Consider the following 23,287-nt stretch of genomic DNA (forward strand, 5'->3'; position numbering starts at 1 on the left):
ACTAGTACTGGGACATGATCACAATTAGTCCATTTTTAGGCATTAACTAGGAAATAATCACTTTTTTTTTTTTTTAAAGAAGACGACGGTACCCCAATTTTATTGATAGCCCTCACTTATGGCGGAGAAAAACCGTGGTTACATCCATATGCAAGCATGGGGTTACAGATTTTCAGCTAAAAAAAAAGAAGGAAATAATCACTCATATATAGTTCTCGGCAATTACCCTAACTGGTCGGTTCAATAGATTTTAGTACTAGATCAGTTGACTACAATTTATCTTAAATGAACAACTACTACTTCATCATCACTTGTCACTTAAATATTAATCGGATCCTAATTTAAAGTTTCAAAAATTAATCGGATATATATATATATATATATATATATATATATATAAAACAAGGAAAAATCTATATATATTGAAGAAAAATTCTACTTATCATTCTCTACACCACACACGAACATATGATTTATCATTTTTGCTCTTCTATTTAGACACACACATATTGATATGTAAATATGTGTGCTTAAATAGAATAATAAAATAACAAATTACATATTGATATATGGTGCGGAGATAATTACAAGTATCATTTCTCTATAATATCAAATTAGGGTTTGAATTGCTGTAAATCAAAACATGGAAAGTATAAAAGTACCAGTACTGTCAATAATTCTGTCATGTGCGACTGTTGCTGCTGTCAAATAAATGTGACGCTGTTCGAATGTCAATGCATTATTGTCGTTGTTATATAGTGTCAGCCTTTGGTTTTCCTAGCTAGCATTGAGTTTCCTTGGGTGTAGTGGGTTTTTGATGTGTAGTTTGTGATGCAATATTGTAGCATTTTGCAGGAGAGCTAGCTCATGATCATGTGCATCGTGTACAAATTAGACTCATTATTTTGGTTAATTAATGAGATTTAAATTATTCCAAAAAAAAAAAAGTGAGAGACTGTGACTAGTAGATCTTATCCTTGATCTTTTACTCATCCAGATTTTCAATTCCAAGGACATACGTACACACATCATGATGAACCGAAGGAAAAATAAGGACATGGCTTGTAAACAATTAAGCTCCTGTGGCAGCTGTTTCTTTCTTATATATATATATATATATATATATATGTTGCTTAATTAAATTATTATTTATTTGTGATTGATTTTTCCCCAAATAAAAATGAATACTGCTTGCTACTCTTTGGGGTTTTCTTCTGTGATATGCTTGATGAGATGATATATAGCAAGTCATGATCATGCTAGCTTGGGATACTGCCTTATGCTTCAAGTGATCATGCCTGAGCTAGAACCTTACAGATTACAATCATGTTTGGTTCATGATGTAATTTTTTTGTATTTCTTGTTTCGTTCTCCAATTGCAACATACGTTATATATATTGACCGTGGATGGCAGAACTTATATTATATATAGGCTTGCATGCAATATGTATAGAATGTATTGACCAACTGTTACTTTCCTTCCACATGTGACATGATCGATGGTGTTTTGTTGTCTGCGTTAAGTGCTGGTTTAAGATCATGAATTAATACACGAAGTACTTTTTAATAACTTCCTGCTTCATGCATGCAGCACGAGTAGTACATACCCAATATGTGCATGGCGATCATATATTTATATATATATATATATCTATGTAGTGTGCAAAGGAAGAGTGTACCATATATATAAAGTCACATCTTTATGCAAGAATTATATATATTTATATATAAGACCACCAAACTGAAGACATTAGAGAATTATCGAGAGACAACGAGTTGTTGACTCATCGTTTTTAAAGATCATATATATAGCTACTTATTCAAGCAGAAACCTGCATGGTCTCTATATATATATATATGATGATAATTTTTCATTCACAGTAGCTGAAATGATACCACAATTCATCAATTCTAGACGAGCAGACAACTTTTGTCTGCATTTAGATCGCTTCACATCCTCGACATTACGTAGTCCATTGAATCTACAAGGAAATCTGCAACCAAAAGATAGAGATTGTATATTTTAGCTAGAGGACTTGTGGAAATGATATCAAATGCACAAAATAGTTTGGAAAATACAAGTGATCACTAATTAAGAAGGAAAGACTACCAACCTGCATCTTCCTTGGTGAAGCAGAGAGGAGGTGTGATTCTAAACACATTTCCGTAGAATCCCCCTTTTCCGATCAATACTCCCAATTCTGCAATGGCAAAATTAGATTCCCATTAAAAGCTAGAGGTAAGAATTAAGGTTATATCAGACGAAAGAAATACGGACCTTTCATCTGGTCCATTACATGCAGAGTTTCAGCTTTTGCAGGAGTTTTCTCTTGACGATCAGTGACAAGTTCAATTCCAAGCATAAGTCCTCTTCCCCTCACATCTCCGATAACTGCAGCAAGCAATATGGCAGAACAGAAAAGATTATCGACTGGATTCTTATAAATTCCTAGACGCAAAAGCTTAAGGATGACGGTTTACTTTCATATTTATTCTTCATTGCCATTAGTCTGTCTTTCAAGTAAGACCCCACAAGAAGTGCATTCTCCTGAAGATTTTCTTTCTCGATCACTCTCAAAACTGCGAGTCCTGCAGCAGTACATACTGGATTCCCACCAAAGGTGTTGAAGTAACTTCGGCGAGTCAAGACTACTGCAATCTTAGGAGTGGTTACCACCGCCCCGAGGGGAATGCCATTTCCAATGCTCTGCAGATACCAGAGAAGAAGATCTTTAGAGATAAACGATAAATTGTTTTTGAAGAATTGTGTACCAGCTTGAGGAGATATAAATGTCTTCATTGAAGTTGAAGTGGGCGATCGTCAATCTACGTAGTGAGATTTTCAGAACAATCTGTAGAAATACACCCCTTTTTGAAGAGGAACTCAACGAGCAACTCAGAGCAGTTCATAACTTTCGGGACTGCCGAATCAACCACTTGCATGGTGGCCCTTTCCTTAGTACTTTATTTACCAAGGAAAATGGGGACCGGAGTATTCATTTGCCTCCATTTTCCCCTCTTTTTATTTGCATTTCTGCAATAATTGAACGAGTTTCTTGTTGGGGGCACCCCACCCAATCTTATTCCAATAGTAATATCTATATATGGTTTGGTTATAAAAAATAAAAAATCCTTTCATGTCTAGTAAGGATTATTATAACCCACCCCATATGCTGTTTGACCAAATAATAGGTGAAGGATTTGATCACTGCAAGTCATTAATCCAATACTATTAAGAATGATACAATCACAACAATAAGAGAGGCAGTTGCTGCCTTGAGCTAATGCAGAGGACGGCAAAGTAGCAGAATGCAGAGAACGTGAAGAATTCTTCTTGGTGTATTTCTATATATTTTGTTGTTATGTACAGTTACTATTTATAGTATAAGTGATTGAAATAACAGAATAACAATAAATGAATGATTCTGTACAGCTCATCACATGCAAGGATTCCTCTGTTACGTCTAGTCTGGTGGCCTTTCAAGAGCACGAGAATTTGCTTCCTTTAGCTTTAACACCCCCCCGCAAGATGGAGAGTACACATTGATGACTCCCATCTTGAGCAGCAGTCGAGTAAAAATTGGTGAGTGCAAGGGCTTGGTTAGCAAGTCTGCTAACTGGGCAGAGGAAAAAACATGCACAGTTTTGACTTGTCCCGCTGCAATTTTGTCACGAACTAGATGGCAGTCTAGTTCAATGTGCTTTGTGCGCTCGTGGAATACTGGGTTTGCTGCAATATGCATGGCAGCGAGGTTGTCACAGTGCAGAGTAGCAGGTGCTTCAATGGTGATGCGTAAATCTGTAAGGAGGTAGCGAATCCAAGTAAGCTCACAAACGACAGCCGCCATACCTCTGTATTCGGATTCAGCGAACGATCGTGAAATGGTGTTCTGTTTTTTTGATTTCCATGAAACCAGAGAATGGCCGATGAAGACACAAAATCCTGTGGTGGATCGCCGAGTGTCGGGGCAATTTGCCCAATTGGCGTCTGAATAAGCGACTAGTTCCATGGCTGAATTTGCAGAAAAAAAAATACCTTGCCCTGGAGTTCCCTTGATGTACTTGAGAATTTTAATAACGGCATTATAATGTGGCACTCTCGGGTTGTCCATAAACTGACTTAACAAATTTACGCTATAACTCAAGTCAGGTCGCGTGTGAGTCAAATAAAGTAATTTTCCAACCAATTTTCTATAAAGTGCTGGGTCATGAAATATGTCACCTTCATCCCTTCTAAGTTTGATGTTCGGTTCCATTGGTAATGGAGATGGCTTGGCTGCTAAAAGGCCAGTTTCAGCAATAATATCTAATGCGTACTTGCGCTGGCATATTTGGATTCCAGCATGCGTTCGACCTATTTCCATGCCAAGGAAATACCTCAATGCACCGAGAGTTTTGATGCGGAATTTGGTCTCCAAGAACTGTTTAACAGCATTGCAAGCACTGTTGTCTGAGCTCATGAGGATAATATCATCGACATACACGAGTAGTGCGATGAATGAGGTTGGAGTGTGTTTGGTGAAAAGGCTATAATCAGCCTTGGATTGGATAAAACCGAACTCAGCTAGAGATGAAACCAGCTTGGTATTCCATTGGCGGGAGGCCTGTCGAAGTCCGTATAAGCTTTTTTGTAATCTGCAAACTTGATGAGTTTTGGCTGCAAAATGACCGGGTGGTGGCTTCATGTAAATTTCCTCATCTAGCTCGCCATACAGGAAGGCATTATTGACATCGAGTTGTTGTAGTTCCCATCCTTTGATGGCAGCAATGGCTAAGAGACAACGAATGGAAACAATTTTAGCAACTGGTGAAAAAGTGTCGTGAAAGTCGATACCTTCGCGTTGAGTAAATCCTTTAGCAACCAACCGAGCCTTAGCTCTTTCAACCGAACCATCAGCTTTGAATTTTAACTTGTAAATCCATTTGCATGCAATTGGTCTCTTGCCGGGAGGTAAATCCACGATGGTCCAAGTCCTATTAAGCTCGAGTGCAGCAAGTTCTTGATCCATGGCCTCGCGCCAGATTGGCTGTTGAATGGCTTGAGTATATGATGTTGGTTCAGTGTGAATGGAAACTGACGTGGTGAATGCCCGAAATTGAGGAGATAAGGATGCATAAGATAAAACAGTGGAAATGGGAAAAGAGATATGTATACCTGAGGGAGAGGAGGATCCAGAAGCTGTCATTGTGGATGCTGATTGGTGAGGGCCAGTGGCAGAGACTTGTTGACAATGGTACTCACGGAGGAAGGCAGGGGCCTTTCTTTGTCTTGTAGATTTTCGAAGGACTTGGGTGGGTTCATTATGGTTTGAGGTAGGTGTCGTGGTGGTGGTATGATCATTTAAATTGTGGGCGGGCAAAGGTGTTGGCTGATTAGTAGAGTCATAAGTGGATGGTGAGTTTGAGGTATCTGTATGGGTGGTGGGATCGGGATGAGGTGATGGTGTTGCATCATGAGAGGTGTCAATATGTTGAGTGTGTAAGTGATGGTCGAAAATTGGAGGTGAGAGAGATGGTGGCTGGATGATGGTGGATAAGTCAGGTGTAGGTGTGTTTGGTTGTTTGAAGGGAAATATTTCTTCATGGAAAGTGACATCTCGGGAGATAAATATTTGCTGAGTGGTGATGTCCAGTAGTTTGTAGCCTTTGACTCCGTATGGATAGCCAAGAAAAACGCATTTTCGAGCTCGGGGTTCAAATTTGCGTCGAGCATGTGAAAGCGTGGAGGCAAAACAGAGGCAGCCGAAGATTTTCAAGTGGGAGTAGGAAGGCTTGGTTTGATAAAGGAGTTCAAAGGGGGATTTGTAGTTGAGTGTGGGGGTAGGTGTCCGATTGATTAAATATACTGCAGTAGTGACAAAATCAGACCAATATGGAAGAGATAATCCAGACTGAAATTTGAGAGCTCGAGCTACGTTAAGTATATGCTGGTGTTTGCGCTCGGCAAGTGCATTTTGTTGAGGTGTAGCGATGCAAGTGGTTTGATGGACAACTCCTTTGGAATTATAGAAAGCAGGTATTTGAAATTCAATACCATTATCGGACCGAATGGTTTTGATTTTGGTGCTGAACTGAGTTTTGATGAGAAAGAAAAAATTTAAAATGGAGGTCCGGGCTTCAGATTTTGTTTGCAGTAGATAAAGCCAGGTGCACCTTGTGAATTGGTCTACAATAGTGAGAAAGTATTTAGCACCATTGTATGAAGGTGTCTGGTTAGGTCCCCAAATGTCCATTGAAATAACATCAAACGCTTTGGTGGCTTTGGATTCAGCATATGGAAATGGTAACCTGTGTTGTTTTGCAAGAGGGCATATATCACAAATGAATTTGGATTGATCCGAAGAATTAGAACAGGAATGATCATCATGCAATATATATTGAACCATGGAGCTATGTCCAAGTCTATAATGCCATAATGCAAATTTATCCAACTTGAAAGTAGTAGTGTGATTGACTGAAATGGAAGAAAATAATGAATGAAAATGACGTTGCAGAGTTTCTGGTTTTGGTCTGGACAGTTGTAGGTGATATAAGCCATCATGCACCGTCCCCACTCCAATCGTCATCCATAATGAAAGGTCCTGAATATAGCAAGAATTTGAGAAAAATAACAGACAACAATTAGAGTGATGTGTTAAGGATTTGGCAGAAATTAAATGGAAAGAAAAATCAGGTACATATAGAACACGGCGAAGGATTAAGTGAGGTGATAGTTGCACATCACCAATTTGTGTAGCAGTAGTGGTAGAGCCATTGGGAAGCTTGATGATGCGGGAGATAGAAGCAATGTTATGAGTGAAGAATTCGGGGCTACAGATCATATGATCTGTGGCACCCGTGTCAATAATCCAAGATGTAGGTGAGTTGTGTGTGTGCATGACAGTGGAATGAAAATTACCAGAGACAGGAGGTGAAGTGGTATGGGCGGTATTTGCAGCAGGCGTGTTGGGAGTAGAGATGGGAGCATCACCACAAGGATGATGAAGTAAGGCAAGGAGATGGTTATACTGCTCTCGAGTAATAGGTGGACCATTGAGAATTTCCTCCTGCGCAATGGAAGATTGATTAGCTGAGGATTTAATTTTGGAACTAGACTTGTGGCCGGGAGGGAATCCATGCAATCTGTAGCATTTGTCCTTGGTGTGACCAGGTATGCGACAGTGTGTGCATACGGGTAAGTTCGGATTTGCTTTGAAGCAACGTTCCAGAGAGTGGCCTGGTACGTTGCAGTGTGTGCAAAAAAGGCGATCTCGACGATTGGTGTTGCGAGGATCGGGTCCCTTGGCCACCATGGCTAGTGGTGAAGGTACTGAATGAAGTTGGCGTCGTCGTTCTTCTTGTTGAACGAGAGAGAGAACTCGGTTGAGAGCTGGGAGTGGTTCATGGAGTAAGATTTGAGCACGGACTGAGTCATAAGAATCATCAAGTCCAACAAGAAATTGCATCACCTTGTTGCGATGGTTATATCCCAGCATGGTTTTGATGGCTCCACAGTTGCAGGTAGGCATAGGCTCGTAAATCTCCAGTTCATCCCAAAAAACTTTGAGTTTGTTGTAATATTGACTGACAGAATCATTTGCCTGTGTTGATGAAGAAATTGATTTGGTAATTTGGAAGATTCGAGGAGCGTTTTGGATAGAGAATCGCTCTCGAAGATCGCACCAAACACTCTCTGCAGTGTCTGCATGCGCAATGCTCGAACAATGTTCTGAGCTAACCGAGTGCTGAATCCATGCTATGAGCATGTCATTGCAGCGCTCCCATGGTGAAAAAAGAGGATCAGAAATAAGTGTGGGTTTGGTGATTGTACCATCAATGAATCCAAGCTTATTTTTGATGTTGAGAGCTCGACGCATGGTTCTTGCCCAGGTGACGTAGTTCTCGGTGGTGAGTAAGTCAGGAACCAAAGGAGATGATGCGCCTTCTCCCGGTTGAATGTAATAAGGGCTAGCGGGATGATGAGGGTTATTCTCATTTTTGGAGTGCTTGGATGATTCAGTGTTTTCTGTCATTGCTCTGGTACCATATTAAGAATGATACAATCACAACAATAAGAGAGGCAGTTGCTGCCTTGAGCTAATGCAGAGGACGGCAAAGTAGCAGAATGCAGAGAACGTGAAGAATTCTTCTTGGTGTATTTCTATATATTTTGTTGTTATGTACAGTTACTATTTATAGTATAAGTGATTGAAATAACAGAATAACAATAAATGAATGATTCTGTACAGCTCATCACATGCAAGGATTCCTCTGTTACGTCTAGTCTGGTGGCCTTTCAAGAGCACGAGAATTTGCTTCCTTTAGCTTTAACAAATACTAGCAGTACTTCAACATAATAAGCAGGTCTTATGAACAAAAGATGAGCATCTGTACCAGATAGAAGGTATCAAACCCCAAAAATTTCCTAACATGGCAAGCTGACTTCTATAATGTTACTATGCCCGATAATTTTTATGGACATCTCCAGAACCCAGATAAATAATAAGTTAAGAGAGCAAAAGAAAGAAGAGAAAATGAACCTTTGCCATTGTCACTATGTCAGGCACGACACCTTGGGACTCAAAGCCCCAAAAGTGACTCCCTGTTCTAGCGAACCCAGATTGAACCTCATCGGCAATACTGATGCCTCCTGCGTTCTTAATACTGCCATAAACAGCCGGCAAGTATCCAGGGGCCAATTCTACAATTCCCCCCACACCCTGTTGTACACACAAACAAGGTTAAGGAGGATTATGTATAAAGTGCATACGAGAGAGAACAATTCGAGGTAGATGACGTGCCTGAATTGTTTCAGATATAAAGGCAGCAACATTGCCAGAAGTTCCAAAGTCGATAAGATCTTGGACGTCTTTTGCGTACTTCTCACCATCCGAGCCAAAAACACCTCTATACGGATCTGGATTCAAGGCATGATGAACTCCACTCTGTTGCCCAAAGAGATATATTTCTGATGGTTAAGCTCTGATATGTGCGTCGGATGGTTAAATTAAATTGCATCTTCTTAATACCAAAACTTGAAATTAAATTGGATCGGTTTTTGACATATTTTAGAACCAAACTGATGTATACCGATTTTCAGATTTGAATAACCAATACTGCACCGGTTACACGCTTAAACCGGTACTTCCTGTTCTGGTCCGACTTTTCCAGTATATTATATAGTATATAATAATATAGTGATAATATATTATAATATATAATATAGTGATATAGTATTAATATAGCTACTAATACAATAGACTATAGTAATAATATATAGTTATTTATATAGAATTTTAAAATTTAATATTATATTAATTAGTAGTTTATCATATAATTCAAAATTATATATAATATAAAAAATATTTTATACAATATAAAAAATTAAAAAATATATATATGAACCGGTTAGGTCCGGTGTTAGAAAAAAGAAAATCAGAACTGGACCGATTCCAATTGGTTTTGAGAAAAATGGAAATGGTACTAGACCGGACCGAACCTGGTACCGGATTGGGTTTGAACCGGTTCACCGGTTCAATGGTTTTTTTTTTCACCCCCTACTCAAGGACTACCTCAATTGAGAGAGAAAATATGAAGTAAGTTCTAATAATTTATTTTTGTCGGTATAAATATAAGGATGACTTCATATAAATATATATATATATATATATATATCTATCTCTCTCTTAGTTGAGACCATTAAATTCGGATAATAACTTGAGATAGTTCATACAAGAACTTGGACGGACATTGATTCTTAGTACCACATTCAAAGAACTAAAGGCTTATAATTAAATTGCATGTCTAATTAGTTGAATTGTAAGAGCATAATTCAGCATTGATTTAAGTTAAGCTCAAGCACGTTGTTGGAATGGTACAACAATGATCAAGTACTCGACAATTTCACCATCGTTATAATGCTTGGTTTAATAGCTGTGATTGTCCAATTAATTAAATTAATTAAGTTTTAGCTACCATACCATTGTTATTAACGCCACTAATATGCCTACTTATTCCACACGATGTGACCTGATCTTCACAATCTACCTAGCTAACAATTGAACTATATAATAACTCAAGACCATCCTCCCCCTTCCAAAATTCTCTGTCCTTTCTAGTAGAATTAATCACGGTGGTCATGGGTACTGATTGAGTAACAAAGTGGTCGATGATGACTCATATGAAAATGAACGCCGATTGATTTTTATTTTTTGGTTGGACATTCCCGAAAGGAAATATAGTATTTTCTGCATTTTGCTAGCTAGTAATTAGAAGAAAAATATCAATTTTCGATAGTCTGAAGATGTAATGCATGTGTCTGTTTTGATGGTTTGATGTGTAAAGTGAAAAATCTTTGATAATTTGAGATGCAAAGTTAATTACTAATTAAATGTATCTTCAAAATACTAAAACAATGTACCATTCATTAGATTTGTCGACTATCAATATATCACCTATTTTGTCATTATCTCAACGCTATATAACTGAATTAAAAGCAGTTTTTTTTTTGAGGATTCGATGTATTAATTTTGATAGTATAGAATACATATACTTAAAAAAATCTTTTACACCTTGAGGGAGTAAAGTGTAATTTTTTTTTTTTTTTTTTTTGACATTTTCTTGATGTTACAAACAATATTAATCATAAGAAGGCTAAAGCACAAAAGTACCATTGAGACAGTCTGATCACAGAGCCCAGCGTAGACCCAGCAAAACAAGATGCATATATATAGGAAGATAGATTCATTCAGGAATTTTTACCTGCACGACATTAAATTTCCAAATGCTCTGTCCGGTGGCCCCCATCGTCCCCGTTGCGTTCCCATGATACCCATTTCTCAAAGATATTATATCTTGGCACCCTGTGTACAACCTGGCCATCATTATAGCCAACTCGTTCGCTTCCGTCCCAGAATTCGTAAAGAACACCACCTACCAACAAAGATAGTTCCAAAGTTCTTCAAGAAAATCAAACACTTTTTTTTTTTTTTTGTTCTGATTCTTCTTAAGAAACATATATATTATAAATTTAAGTTTAAAACCTATATATACATGCATGATACTATCAAACATTTTACAGATAGATCAAAGATAAAATATCTAATTATATATATATATATATTTATATGAATCATGCGCCGTAGCTGCAGCCTATTTTCTTAATTTCTTTCCGTTTCAACTAATTCAAGTCGGTGGTTTCGATCAATGCTTACATATATACTATTTATGTACTTTGAGTGAAAATTTAGGCACCTTGAGGTCGCCAGGCAACTTGGAGGCGAGGGCCTCCGCGAAATCGGCAATGGCTGAGTTGAGGTAGAGGACGGTGGAGTGCTGCAAGCGCTTGGTTTGTTTGATGATGGCGTCCACCACATCCGGGTGGCAGTGCCCGCAGCACACCGTTGCAATCCCGCCGAAAGCGTCCACGTATCTCCTCCCTTCGTCGTCGAACAGGTACTGCATCTTCCCATCTACGACGTTCAACTATGATCACAGCCACCCCAAAAAAACAGAAAAAAAAAAAAAAAAAAAAATCAATTCCATTCTCATGGCCCCACTTTGACAAATCATATCATGTAATTTTATGCAAGTGTATATGTGTGTGTATATATTATACATAACATGTATGTAGAAATCAATTCCCGAAAGAACGGCAATCGAGCATATGATTTTTGTCCTTTTTAAGATCAAGATAAGATGAGGTGCGGCGCGGACTCACGGGTTTCTTGTATAAGTGGAACAATGAAGGGCTGAGATAGTCCTTCCGCTTCGCCAAGATCTCGCCGGCGGAGGGACCGTTGTACGGCGGAGGAGAGTAATCGAAGGGGGGCATTTTCGGAACCGAGACGTCATCCTTTTGGAGAGGGGCCTCCTTCTGAGCTACCTGTGAACGAGAAAAGCAGCGTTGCGCTATCGCAGAATTTCTTGCTGCGGATGATACGGCTCTCCGCGCCATAACTCCCTGCATTTTCGGTTTTGGTGGGTTTTCTCTTCACTGCTACGTTTTTCTATATATCTTCTATATATAGATATGCATGTACTCTAAAAGTAAAAACGTTTCTTCTCTAACGTGTTTTGGTTTTGCAGGGGCTGTGGCGAGGCTAAATTTAAGCGAAGCCGGAAAGTTATATAAATAGAGGAGATCAGCTTTTTTTTTCTTCACCCAGATTTATCTAATATATATAGAGTGATCATACAATACATCTGCCAGCTTGTTGCCATCACAGAAAAATGCCAAAGGGAACAATCCAAGTGTGTGAATAGATCAGTAATCACCTCTTCCCATAACATCACATGAGTCACGAGGTTTTAGAGCAATATTATTAGAAAAATACTTTAGACATAAAATAATTATATAAAAGTAAATTCATAAATTGATGTAGTTTAATATGATACGTTCGATTGTAAAATTATTTTTATTGTAAAATAGATCTCATGAATTTTATAAAACTACATCAATTTATAGATTTATTTTTATATAATTTTTTTTATGTATGTAACACTTATCATATTATTGAGCCAAGATGTAATAACCTGCATTGAAATAAGATTTATATTTATTTATTTATTTTGATTCGAGGATGGTACGTAGACTAACTCTTATCTTAAGAGAAATTCTTAATTAGCTACGTTAATGCAGCTGATCCTTGTGAGAGCAAATACATTGCAGGCACAGTACTAAGCATAATATCGCCTGACGGGGGATATGATCAATATATATTAATATTATCCTGATAGGGACATAGCTTTCTTTAGAGTAATGGTATACTAATATATTTTAATCGGCCAACTTTTTTAGCTTTTTTCATATAAATTAATTGATGCAAATGCCAAGCTGTAGGGATATCAATTATTGAGGCTGAAATTTTAAAATACTCCCTCAATAAAAGGTGTGAAAGGCAATGTTTTATTCGTGGTCTTATGAAGTGTATAATTGGCTATTTTTTAGGAAAGGATAATTTAAACGTGGAAAAAAGAAAGCTAAAATGTGGAAAATATGATTAGGATGGTGATATACTTGATGAACATGGTCGAGTCTTGAGATGAATTAATGATAAAATTATAAGCATATATGAATGGTGACGGATTAGAATAATAATTTTTTTTTTTTTTATAAAGTGTGGGATGTAGATAGTGAATAATGACTGATAAGAATAATATTTTAGTTTTTAATATTGGGTAAATGAAAGGAAAATGCTACTTGCCCCGCTGAGAGCTCCCGCTGGGCCTGTAGCATTTTTTTATTTAGTTTATTTAAATTTTTTTTATATAGATATTTTTAATAATTTAAAATATTTTAAAAAATAAAATAAAAATTATAATATTATTAAAAAATACTTTCTTAATCATAAAATAGAATAAAAAATAATATTTATTCTACTTCGTGATTAAGAAAGTATTTTTTAATGATTTTTTTAACTTTCTGATTAAGGAAGTGTTTTTTAATGATATTTTAAATTTATTTTATTTTTTAAAAATATTTAAAAGTGTAAAAAAATCAATATAAAAAATAAATTAAAAAAATACACATAGAAAAGTACATGTTAAGCCCAACCGGAGCCTCCAATGAGACTGTAGTATGTCCATTTTAAATATTTTTAAAAAAGAAAAATATTGTAATGGACATATTGTAGCATGGACATATTTTTTTAATTTTTTATTTTACTTTATGATTAAGAAAATATTTTTTAATAATATTATAATTTTTATTTTATTTTTTAAAATATTTTAAATTATTAAAAATATCTATATAAAAAAAAATTTAAATAAACTAAATAAAAAAATGTTACAGGCCCAGCGGGAGCTCCCAGCGGGGCAAGTAGCATTTTCCTAAATGAAAACAAGGCAATGGGATCTAATGTACCTAACCTTTTTTTGTGTATCACTTCAAGGTGGGGTTTCAAGCTGAGATAGTTTTAAGGGGGCACGCAAAGTTTGTTTGTGCTGGTTAAATTCTAGCGATAAATTGTTCAAAAAACTATAAACAAATAAGATGGAATATGATTAAGGGTGACCACTGCAATAATGCAACGAAACAATCTATATTCCATAAGATAATCATAGATATATTTATATAAGGACTCAGATCAAATTGACATCTACCATAAAATAAAATAAGCAACAAAACAATAAACGACCTTCTACATCGTGAGTTAATCAGACGTCACTGTTTTTACTTGCCAAGGAGGATTCCACGTTCTTCTCCCTCTTGATTTTGTAGCAGATTTTAAAGGTTTTTTCCCCCTCCCACTAGCATCTACTTGAAGACATCAATTATGCGAAGAAACCTATAACATATGCTATTTTAAGGAGTTTTATTATGTTAAGTCATATCAATGAGTAAAAGACAATAAATTTGCTTATTTAAGTTTAATAAAACTTGAAGATTGTGTTAATAAATATTAAACAATTCGGCTGCATTTAGATGCTAAAGTGATCTTAAATGATCTGAATTGATATGTGAATAGTAATATTTTTTAGGTCTCATTAAGATGTATTTGAATGTAAATAGACTGAGATATATATTTAAATATATGAAATAAGTTGAGATATGTTTAACTTTTTTATGAGAAGTTGAAAAAGTAATTAATTCTATTAATAATTAGTCGGAGATAGATTGAGACCACGTTAACAACCAAACATAGCTGTCTTTACCGTTTCGTCTTTCTTTTCTCTATACATAGTTTATTAAAATATATAATAAAAAAATACAGCATTGAGAAAACTCCACAATCAGTTTATAAACAATTAAAAATTCACAATTTTTCCTCATACAACTAGAAATCATCTGTAACAGAAGCACCTTCTTTACCAAAATAACTTGAGACTTTCTTTTCCCAAGGAATTTTAAGGAGATGTGTACATGTAACTTATTGAATATTGGAAAATATGATAAAGATTAATATTCAAACTACTCATAAATGGATAAAACAGACTCCCACTTTACCCGAGCGTATGAACATCTGAATTGGGCATAATCATCCTTACACCAAACATTTAATGGCAATTAACAACCAGTGGCCAGCAAATGTGTTCTAGCTACCTATGATATGACGACTCATTTTATATTTATATAGTACCTTATCTTCGTAACCCAAATGATATCCCTCCCACGGTGCACTTCACTTGTTTTGATGGCTTATCCTGTTTTCTGACATGGCAACAATATAAATATGTTGAGATAAGGTGATACCATAAATAACGGGCTACTAGAAACACACCCAAGTGATTGAGCCAGACAATGTCGAACGTATCAGAGAATTCATCATAAATTAAACCACATAATTTTTTAATGGAGGCAAGAGGCTCACACGAAACCAATCAAACAGTTGAGGCACCAACCGAAGCATCAAGAGATTAACGCAACATAGACAAATGAAATAGGACATGAGCAAAAATGACAACAGAATCTAGAAATAGAATAATAAATATTCTCTTCATTATAATATATCATATTGGTATCCACTTATGTGTAATTAAAATAATTTGGTCTAAAACAGTTTAAGATACAAAAAATAATGACACGAGTGGCCCTTAATTGATGGAAAATCAACAAATTATGAGTTGTATCGCGGGTTTATAAACTTTTTGAACAAAACAGAGTAAAATGTCAAAATATAATCCGGAAAATTTCTGACGTATCATGAAGACTTCGGGTGCGTTTGGAACTCAAACCACTCTCAACTCATCATTACAATTTTTTCAAATCCCAACACAAAATATAATAAATAATTTAACTTTTTCAAATTCTAAAATAATAATAATATTAAAAAATAATATTCTAACAATATTTTATCATCTCAACTCAACTCACTTCAACATCCAAACACAACCTTCGTTTTTATCTATTGGGTCCATCCTCATTCCTCTGGTTACCGCCCACCATCTCGGTCATGATCAATAACCCCACTGGCCACACATGTAAAAGATATTTAGTTTATTTCAGTTAGGGGTATAATCCATTCGGTTTGATTTACTTTTAAATAAATTTTAAAACCAAATTAGTATATACCGATTTTACATTTTCAAGAATCGATATTGCACCGATTGCCCTCCTAAACCGATACTTTCGGTTTTATCGATTCTAGTCCTATTTTTCAATTTTTAATATATATTAAAGCTCTAATCTCTTATACTTATATATATATATTAATATATATAAATATTAGTAATACACTAATACTATTAGTATATAGTAATAATATTGGTATAGTACTATTATTATATGTTAGTGATAATATAGTAATTAATATACTAATGTATATTAGTATTACTAATATATTTATCAAAAGGAATATGTTGAGAATTTATTAAGCCATAAAATGTAATTAATATATATTTTATATTTAAAACATATGATCAAATAAATATTCATGTTTAAGATTAAAATTTTATATTATAAATTATAATACAACATTATTTTATATATAATTATAATTTATAAAAATTATATATAATATAAAAAATTAATTAAAAATATATAAATATGAGGACCGGTCCGGTCCTAAAAATATAAAACCGAGACCAGACTGGTTATGACTGGTTTTTAAAATGGAGAAACCGGTCCCGAACTGAACCGGTCTAAAACCAAACCGAACCAACCAGTTTGGGCCGATTCGGTCCAATTTTCTGGTTTATTTTTACAGCCCTAGTTCCAATATTATTTTCTTTCAAGGGGTATCAAGTTATATGGATTCCCACGAGTTACTTTAAGTCAATCCTACTGGGATGTGCAATATTTTGCATTTTGCATTTCCCATTTTATAAATTTGTTAGTAATTAATACAGATATCCACAGTCGGGATCTTAAGTTTGAGAAAATTTTCCATGGCAATAGAGGAGCTGGAGATCAAATTATCATTACTTTTCGCGATTAATCTCCCTGTCCTGGATGCAGTCATCATTGTCTCGTGAATGTGCATAGTGCAGCTCTATACAATCATTGTATCTTATCCTAAATAAAGTTCATAATTTGGAAAGTGAAAGCAGATGGTTCCATTCGAACACGAATAAATACACAAACGACAAGCCTAACAAAACATAATCACTTCAGTAGGTCCAAATCTTAATCAAGCGTATAAGACAAATTTAGCCGGGCTGTGCTGCTGAAATATCTTACAAAGTTAGGATGCAAATCAAGCAAAAGGCTGACCTGTAGTATAGTGAAAGGTTTCTCAAAACTGTCTGAAGGTAAGGTTGAGACGGCCAGGACGAAGACGAGTTTCTTCCAGCAAGGCCTTTGGAGCCGACTTTGGTATGATGGACGACACACCATGAAATATGTGTCTAGATTTACCACCAAAAAACAAAACATCTCCTGATTCCAGAAAAATTCTCTCTGCATTGTCCACATTCCTCTGATCTCCATACAGGAATTCTGCGGAATCGCCCAAGGATAAGGAGACAACAGGCAATCCCTTACAGAGACTCTCTCTGCTTTCATCACGATCCTAATATAAATAGATATGTATTATATTCAAAATGAGTACATATAACTTCTTCAAACAATTTACAACAAGAAGTATAAAGCTCATCATGGTACTTTTTTTTTTCTCTTATCGTTCCTAACAAAAAGTGGATGTGTAGAAGTATATATAGATGCTTATCTCCTTGAACTTTTTATGCTTATATATCATACAACTTGTTGATGTCTAGCAGAAAATGCTAGATTGTACAACCACATCTTTCAAGCTACTGACATCAGTAAGTAAACCGCAAGTATTTTTTAGATAATGGGACAGTCTAACATGGTGGTGCAGCACTGACCTGGTGGAGCCCAAGTCTCCCACTGGTAGTATAAAAGTTGACGATGCATATATCAGGAGATGTTAGAGGGAGTATGTCTTCCACATTGCTAACATGGTATTCTTTCTTAACAAGGGCATGTGCATCTTGAATTGCTCTCTTAACCAACAGGCTAAATTCGCGTGGAATGCAAGGTGGCTCACTACCATCAACAGGCCGAGTGTCATCATATTTTCTTGACATGGGATCCCACTTCATACCAAGACACATCATCTGCAGACGAAGTTTTGCTCCATCTTGGTAACCCGGCTGGTAGAATCCCCCTGGGCCAATACCAAGATAGCGACATTTCTTTACAATTTCAACCTGAAACAGTAAGAGTGGTACAGTGTACAACTACTCAAGCTTACAGGATTTTGGAATACCCAGCGAGCTTTCTTAAAAGAAACGCAGAAGGCACACATGCTAGCTAATTGACATGCCAGCTTATAGCAACAAAGAACATTAACTTTAGCTACATTGTATTTATGTGTAGACCCGATTTGTTTGACAAGTATTTGAAACATTCAAAAACACTAATACCCAATTTAAGGCATGGCAGTAAGAACAACCTGTTCTTTATGGGTGATGTACCGTTTTAGTAGAACCATCCCAGGCCTCAGTACTCTTTGTTTTGCCCCTTCCATTTCAGTGTGCCCCATTTCATTCAAAGAGCCTGTGGATATGGTAGCAGATCTCCTGTTTCCACATAGGCATATATCATATGGCTTGGCCTTAGGAAAACCATGGGAATAACTCGTACCGCCTCCATATTTTGAATTGCCTCGTCCATGTTTAAGTCTTCCGCCATGAGCAGGCTTTTGCTTCTTCCCAAAGTGACCCAAACCGCTTCCATTTAAAATCTGTATCCTATGTAGATGAGTGATTGAACAACTATCATGCCTATGGATAACTACAGCTTAAAAAAAGAACAACAAATGAACAACAGAATTAGGTTTACCAATTCCATTATGTTATACAACACCAAGGCAGTCAATTCGTGTTAAATTTTCAAGTGTGACAGAATCTAAGCGATCAATAACAATAAAAAATAATAATTAATACATTACTGTTGAGCCTAAATTCATAAGCTGCTTTCAAGACCTACAAATGTTTCCTATCTTCCATCGTTTGCAGATTCAACTAAACAGTATATTCAATTCCTTGAGCTCCTTTGTTGAGGTTACAGTATAGAATTAAACCAACCTAGTTTACGAGAAACATCATACAAGTTCATTTGAAATTGACTTCCTCTTTCGTTTCTGGTTAAAAAGAAGAAAACTTACGGGGTCATAACGAGGAGCCGCAGAAATGCCACTCGCGATTCCGCGAGAACACTTCACTCCGCTGTTTCCCCAATTCAAGTTGTTTCCCAGCGATGAGAACCATACCTCCATGGACGATAGACGATAGATACGATGGCTGGAACCATACCTCCATGGACGATAGATACGATGGTACCTCCATGACAGGGTGGAGGCTCGACGGAGAAGCATTCTCTGCGATGCGACACCGTTTTTAGCACACAAACCGACTATGAGGATCAGGATCGCGTGCTTAGAGCAATAGTATTGGTTTGACCAAATAGATCTTTAAAATTTAATCAATATTATATTTTTTTATATTTATCTATTCTATTTAAATTCAATCCCCATATTGGATTAGTCATTTATTTTCTATAAAATAATAAAAAATTATTAAATTAATAATTTATTTATTTAATTTATTTTTATCACATTTTATAATTCTATCAATTTAATATTAATAATAATTATATTCCAATTAAATTAATATTAAAAAAATCATATTTTCAATGATCATTTAATACTAATAACCAAAATTGAGATTAAATTTATCTAAATTTCTATCTAAATTTCTTATTCACTAACCAAATATCTAATATTCTATCTAAATATTCACTAATCATATTTTCAATGGAGTGAGAAATTATTATTTTAACTTTTGGTGAGTCAATTTGGTTCTTCAAATTTGGCTAATCACTGTAGTAGAAATCTAAATTATTTTAAAGATGCCCAATCCAATGTGAGATCTTTTTAGTACAACTTATCTAAATTTTGGCCAACCTTCAACTTTGTCCAAGCCAATGCTAGTGCTCTTACTGCCTTATTAGGCTTTATTGTTACGTGTAAAATGGTAATTTTCTTTTTTAGAATAATCACAGATATAAAATTCATTTACAAATTATTTTACAAGTCATTTCATATTATTCAATATAATCTTATTACTTTATATAACATTTTTTTTAAAGGAAAACCTCATCTCATTAAAACATTAAACAATACATAACTTGTCTTTCAAAACAAAAGACAAAATCTCTGCTGGACCCTCCTCTAACCACACCCTCTCACATTCAATATTAACAGCCAACTTAGTTGCCTTATGAGCAGCCTTGTTACCAGACCTATGAATAAAAGAGAGTCTCAACAAAGAAAATCTTGACATCATTTGCTTTATATCATCTGTAACTTATCCCAACTAATAATTATCATCTGAATTGGACTGAACAACTTCAATAACAACCTTGGCATCACCTCTAAAGTGAAACTGATGAAAACCCAAGTCAATATACAGTTCCATAGCTCTTAACAAAGCATAGCTTTTAACAACAAAAACTGAGTTAACACAATCTTTAGGAGCATAAAGAGCAGCTTATAGATCCCCTCCACTATCTCTAATAACAACTCCCAAACCTAGCATTTCCTTTTCCTTATCAAAAGTAACATCAAAATTAACTGTCACATTAGGCCAAAAAGCTGGTTTCCATCTCTGTCCTCTTGTTTTTATCTGACTTGTCACTGCTGGACTAGAACCCTTTTGATGCACTTGCTTATAAGAAAACAGCTCATCTTGAGCCAATTCTAATATCACTGCCGGACTTTTAAAATTGTTTAAAAAAAAAAAACCATTCATTCTTGTCCATATTCTATGAAAAATAACAGAAACCAACTCCAACTAATCCAATTCTAGCCTTATATATAATTCAGCCCATAGCATTTCAAAATCTGCATAAAATCTTTGCCGCTTTTTAACTAGACTTTCATCTCCATCCCAAACATCAACTGATGCAGAATAGGTCCAAAGAACATGCAACACATACTCTTCCTCCAATTTGCATATTGGACACAAACCACTATCAATCACCTGCTTTTTAAACAAATTACCTTTTGTAGGTAAAATATTATTCAAAGCTTTCTATATCAACTGTTTTGTCTTCCTTAAAACCCCCATCTACTATGTCTTCTTACACTGATCTTCAACCCTCCCACAACTTGATGACTCCTATAGCTTCTGACTTTTCTGCATAAGATCTTCATAATAGGCACTCTTAACAGTGTACAAACCCTTAGCTGAACCCTTCCATATAAACCTGTCACTAGCTCCCTTTCTACTGATTGGAATAGCACATATCACTTTTGCATCATCTTCATTAAAGACATATTCAATTACTCTTTTTTTCCAACTCCTATTCTCATCGTTAATGAGCACATCACCTCTGGCTTCAGAGTCAAAAGTATTAACTGGTGTTGGAACCTGATAAGTTGATGTCCTAGGCAGCCACTTGTCCTTCCAAGTACTCATGCACTAACCATTCCCCACTTGCCACACAAGTCCACTTTTAACCAGATCCAAGCTTGAACAAAGGCTTTTCCAGATGAAAGAGGGACAAGATCCCAGTTTAGTGTCCAACAACTCCCATTATGAAAATACTTAACCTTAAAAACACAAGCCACCAATGAAGAAGGTTCTTTTAAAAACCTTCATACTTGCTTAGCAAGCAAAGCACTATTGAGACTATTGAGATCTCTGAAACCTAGACCTTCCTTGCCTTTCACCACCCCAAGCTTTCCCCAACTTTTCCAATGTATGCCTTTCTCAAGTCTGTTGTGGTTCTGCCAAAACCATGCCAACATTACTTCAATTTCCTTTAACAGATTTCCAGGTAATTTAAAAACACTCATTGTGTAAGCAGGTCTAGCCTGCAACACACTTTTAATGAGGATTTCTTTTTCTGCTGTAGATAAAAGCCCAGTCTTCCAACTATTAATCATCTTATAGATTTTTTCCTTTAGTTCTCTAAAAGAATTGTACTTAGACCTTCCCACAGCAATAGGAAGTCCCAAATACTTGTTATAATTGTTGCACATCACCCCATCTGCTTGCTGTAAAATAAAACTCTTGATAGCAGCCTTTGTATTAGAGTTAAACAAAATACTGGTTTTCTATTTGTTTATGGTCTGACCTGAGGCATACTCATATTGAACCAACAAATTATTCACACAGCACCACTCCTCATATTTTGCTCTACATAATACCACACAATCATCAGCAAAAACTAAATGATTTATCCTTGTACCTTCCTTTGCCACTGCTACCCCTTTAATAATCCCTCTAGATTTAACTTTTTGTAACAATGAACTAAGACCCTCAGCACAAATCGAGAACAAATACGGTGACAAAATATCACCTTGTCTCAACCCTCGTGTAGGTAAGATAGTCTCACCTGGCACCCTATTCACAATAACTGAATAACTCACTGATCTCACACATTTCATCACCAATCTTGTCCAATTCAAACAAAATTCCAACTTTAACATCATAGTCTCAAGATAACTCCATTCTACCCTATCATAAGCCTTGGAAATGTCAAGCTTAATGTCTATACTACCATCTCTTTCTATCTGCCTATTTTGCACGGAGTAATTCATATGCTACCATAATGTTGTTTGTAATAAGCCTACTTGGAATAAAGACACTTTGGTTCCAAGAAATAATCTTAGACAAAACACATTTCATTCGATTGGCCATAACTTTAGAAATCAGTTTGTAAAAGACATTGCATAAACTTATTGGACGAAATTCATGCACTGAACTGAATTAGGAGAGTTCACCTTGAGAATCAATGCTATATAAGTTTGATTAAGATCCCTTTGCATTTTCCCATTTTGCAAGAACTCCAAAACTGCTTGGACAACCTCCCATTCCATTGTCTCCCAGTGATCTTGATAAAACCTAGCTCCAAAGTCATTTGGCCCAGGTGATTTAAAATGAGACATCTGCTTTAAAGCAACAACCACATCCTCACTAGTAAAAGCTTTGTCCAGACCCGCTCATATCATCTGAGATCCTCTCTTCCACCCCTTGAAGGCACTGCTGTATACATCTTACGGATGGATTCGTTGATTTGTAAACTTCTGAAAAATGATTTCAAAAACCAGCTGCAATGTCTCCCTTCTCCACCAGAACCTGACCCTCAGCATCCACAACCTTTTTAATAGTGTTTTTTTTCCTTCTTTAATTCACACAGGCATGATAAAATTTTGTATTCCTGTCCCCAACTTCTAACTAATGTCTTTTGGCTCTTTGCTTCCATTTGATACCCTATTGATCCAACAAAAAAATGCTCAGCCTGCAACCTCTTCTGTTCTACCAAATTCTTTGGTGCCTTGTTATTTTGCGAAAGGCCCAACAACTTTGTCTTTTCTCTAATTGCAGCTATCCTCTA

The 23,287-nt window shown here is 35.8% G+C and overlaps 2 protein-coding genes across 3 annotated transcripts; both read right to left on the reverse strand.

Moving 5' to 3' along the window:
* Nucleotides 1–1,688: 1,688 nt before the first annotated feature.
* LOC108985282 (alanine--glyoxylate aminotransferase 2 homolog 3, mitochondrial-like) lies at nucleotides 1,689–12,110 on the reverse strand. The gene is made up of 9 exons (XM_035688656.1): nucleotides 11,699–12,110; nucleotides 11,233–11,463; nucleotides 10,741–10,911; nucleotides 8,781–8,924; nucleotides 8,520–8,699; nucleotides 2,482–2,707; nucleotides 2,279–2,392; nucleotides 2,115–2,201; nucleotides 1,689–1,994 (listed from the first exon to the last, which is right to left on the reverse strand). Exons 1-9 carry the CDS (start codon nucleotides 11,945–11,947, stop codon nucleotides 1,951–1,953), a joined length of 1,446 nt encoding a protein of 481 aa, XP_035544549.1. The 5' UTR covers nucleotides 11,948–12,110; the 3' UTR covers nucleotides 1,689–1,950.
* A 4,840-nt stretch (nucleotides 12,111–16,950) lies between these two features.
* Nucleotides 16,951–19,312, reverse strand: LOC108985284 (alpha-ketoglutarate-dependent dioxygenase AlkB-like). Of its 2 annotated transcripts, none has more exons than XM_018957518.2 (4): nucleotides 19,050–19,312; nucleotides 18,336–18,626; nucleotides 17,746–18,090; nucleotides 16,951–17,429 (listed from the first exon to the last, which is right to left on the reverse strand). In XM_018957518.2, the coding sequence occupies exons 1-4, from the start codon at nucleotides 19,257–19,259 to the stop codon at nucleotides 17,154–17,156; spliced, it is 1,122 nt and encodes a 373-aa protein (XP_018813063.1). In that variant the 5' UTR covers nucleotides 19,260–19,312; the 3' UTR covers nucleotides 16,951–17,153. The 2 variants fall into 2 exon arrangements, with proteins under 2 accessions (XP_018813063.1, XP_018813064.1); XM_018957519.2 differs by having other exon boundaries at nucleotides 18,336–18,633; nucleotides 19,050–19,311.
* Nucleotides 19,313–23,287: the final 3,975 nt, after the last annotated feature.

The sequence above is a fragment of the Juglans regia genome, chromosome 3 (assembly GCF_001411555.2).
Source record: "Juglans regia cultivar Chandler chromosome 3, Walnut 2.0, whole genome shotgun sequence".
In the NCBI taxonomy this organism is placed as follows: domain Eukaryota; kingdom Viridiplantae; phylum Streptophyta; class Magnoliopsida; order Fagales; family Juglandaceae; genus Juglans; species Juglans regia.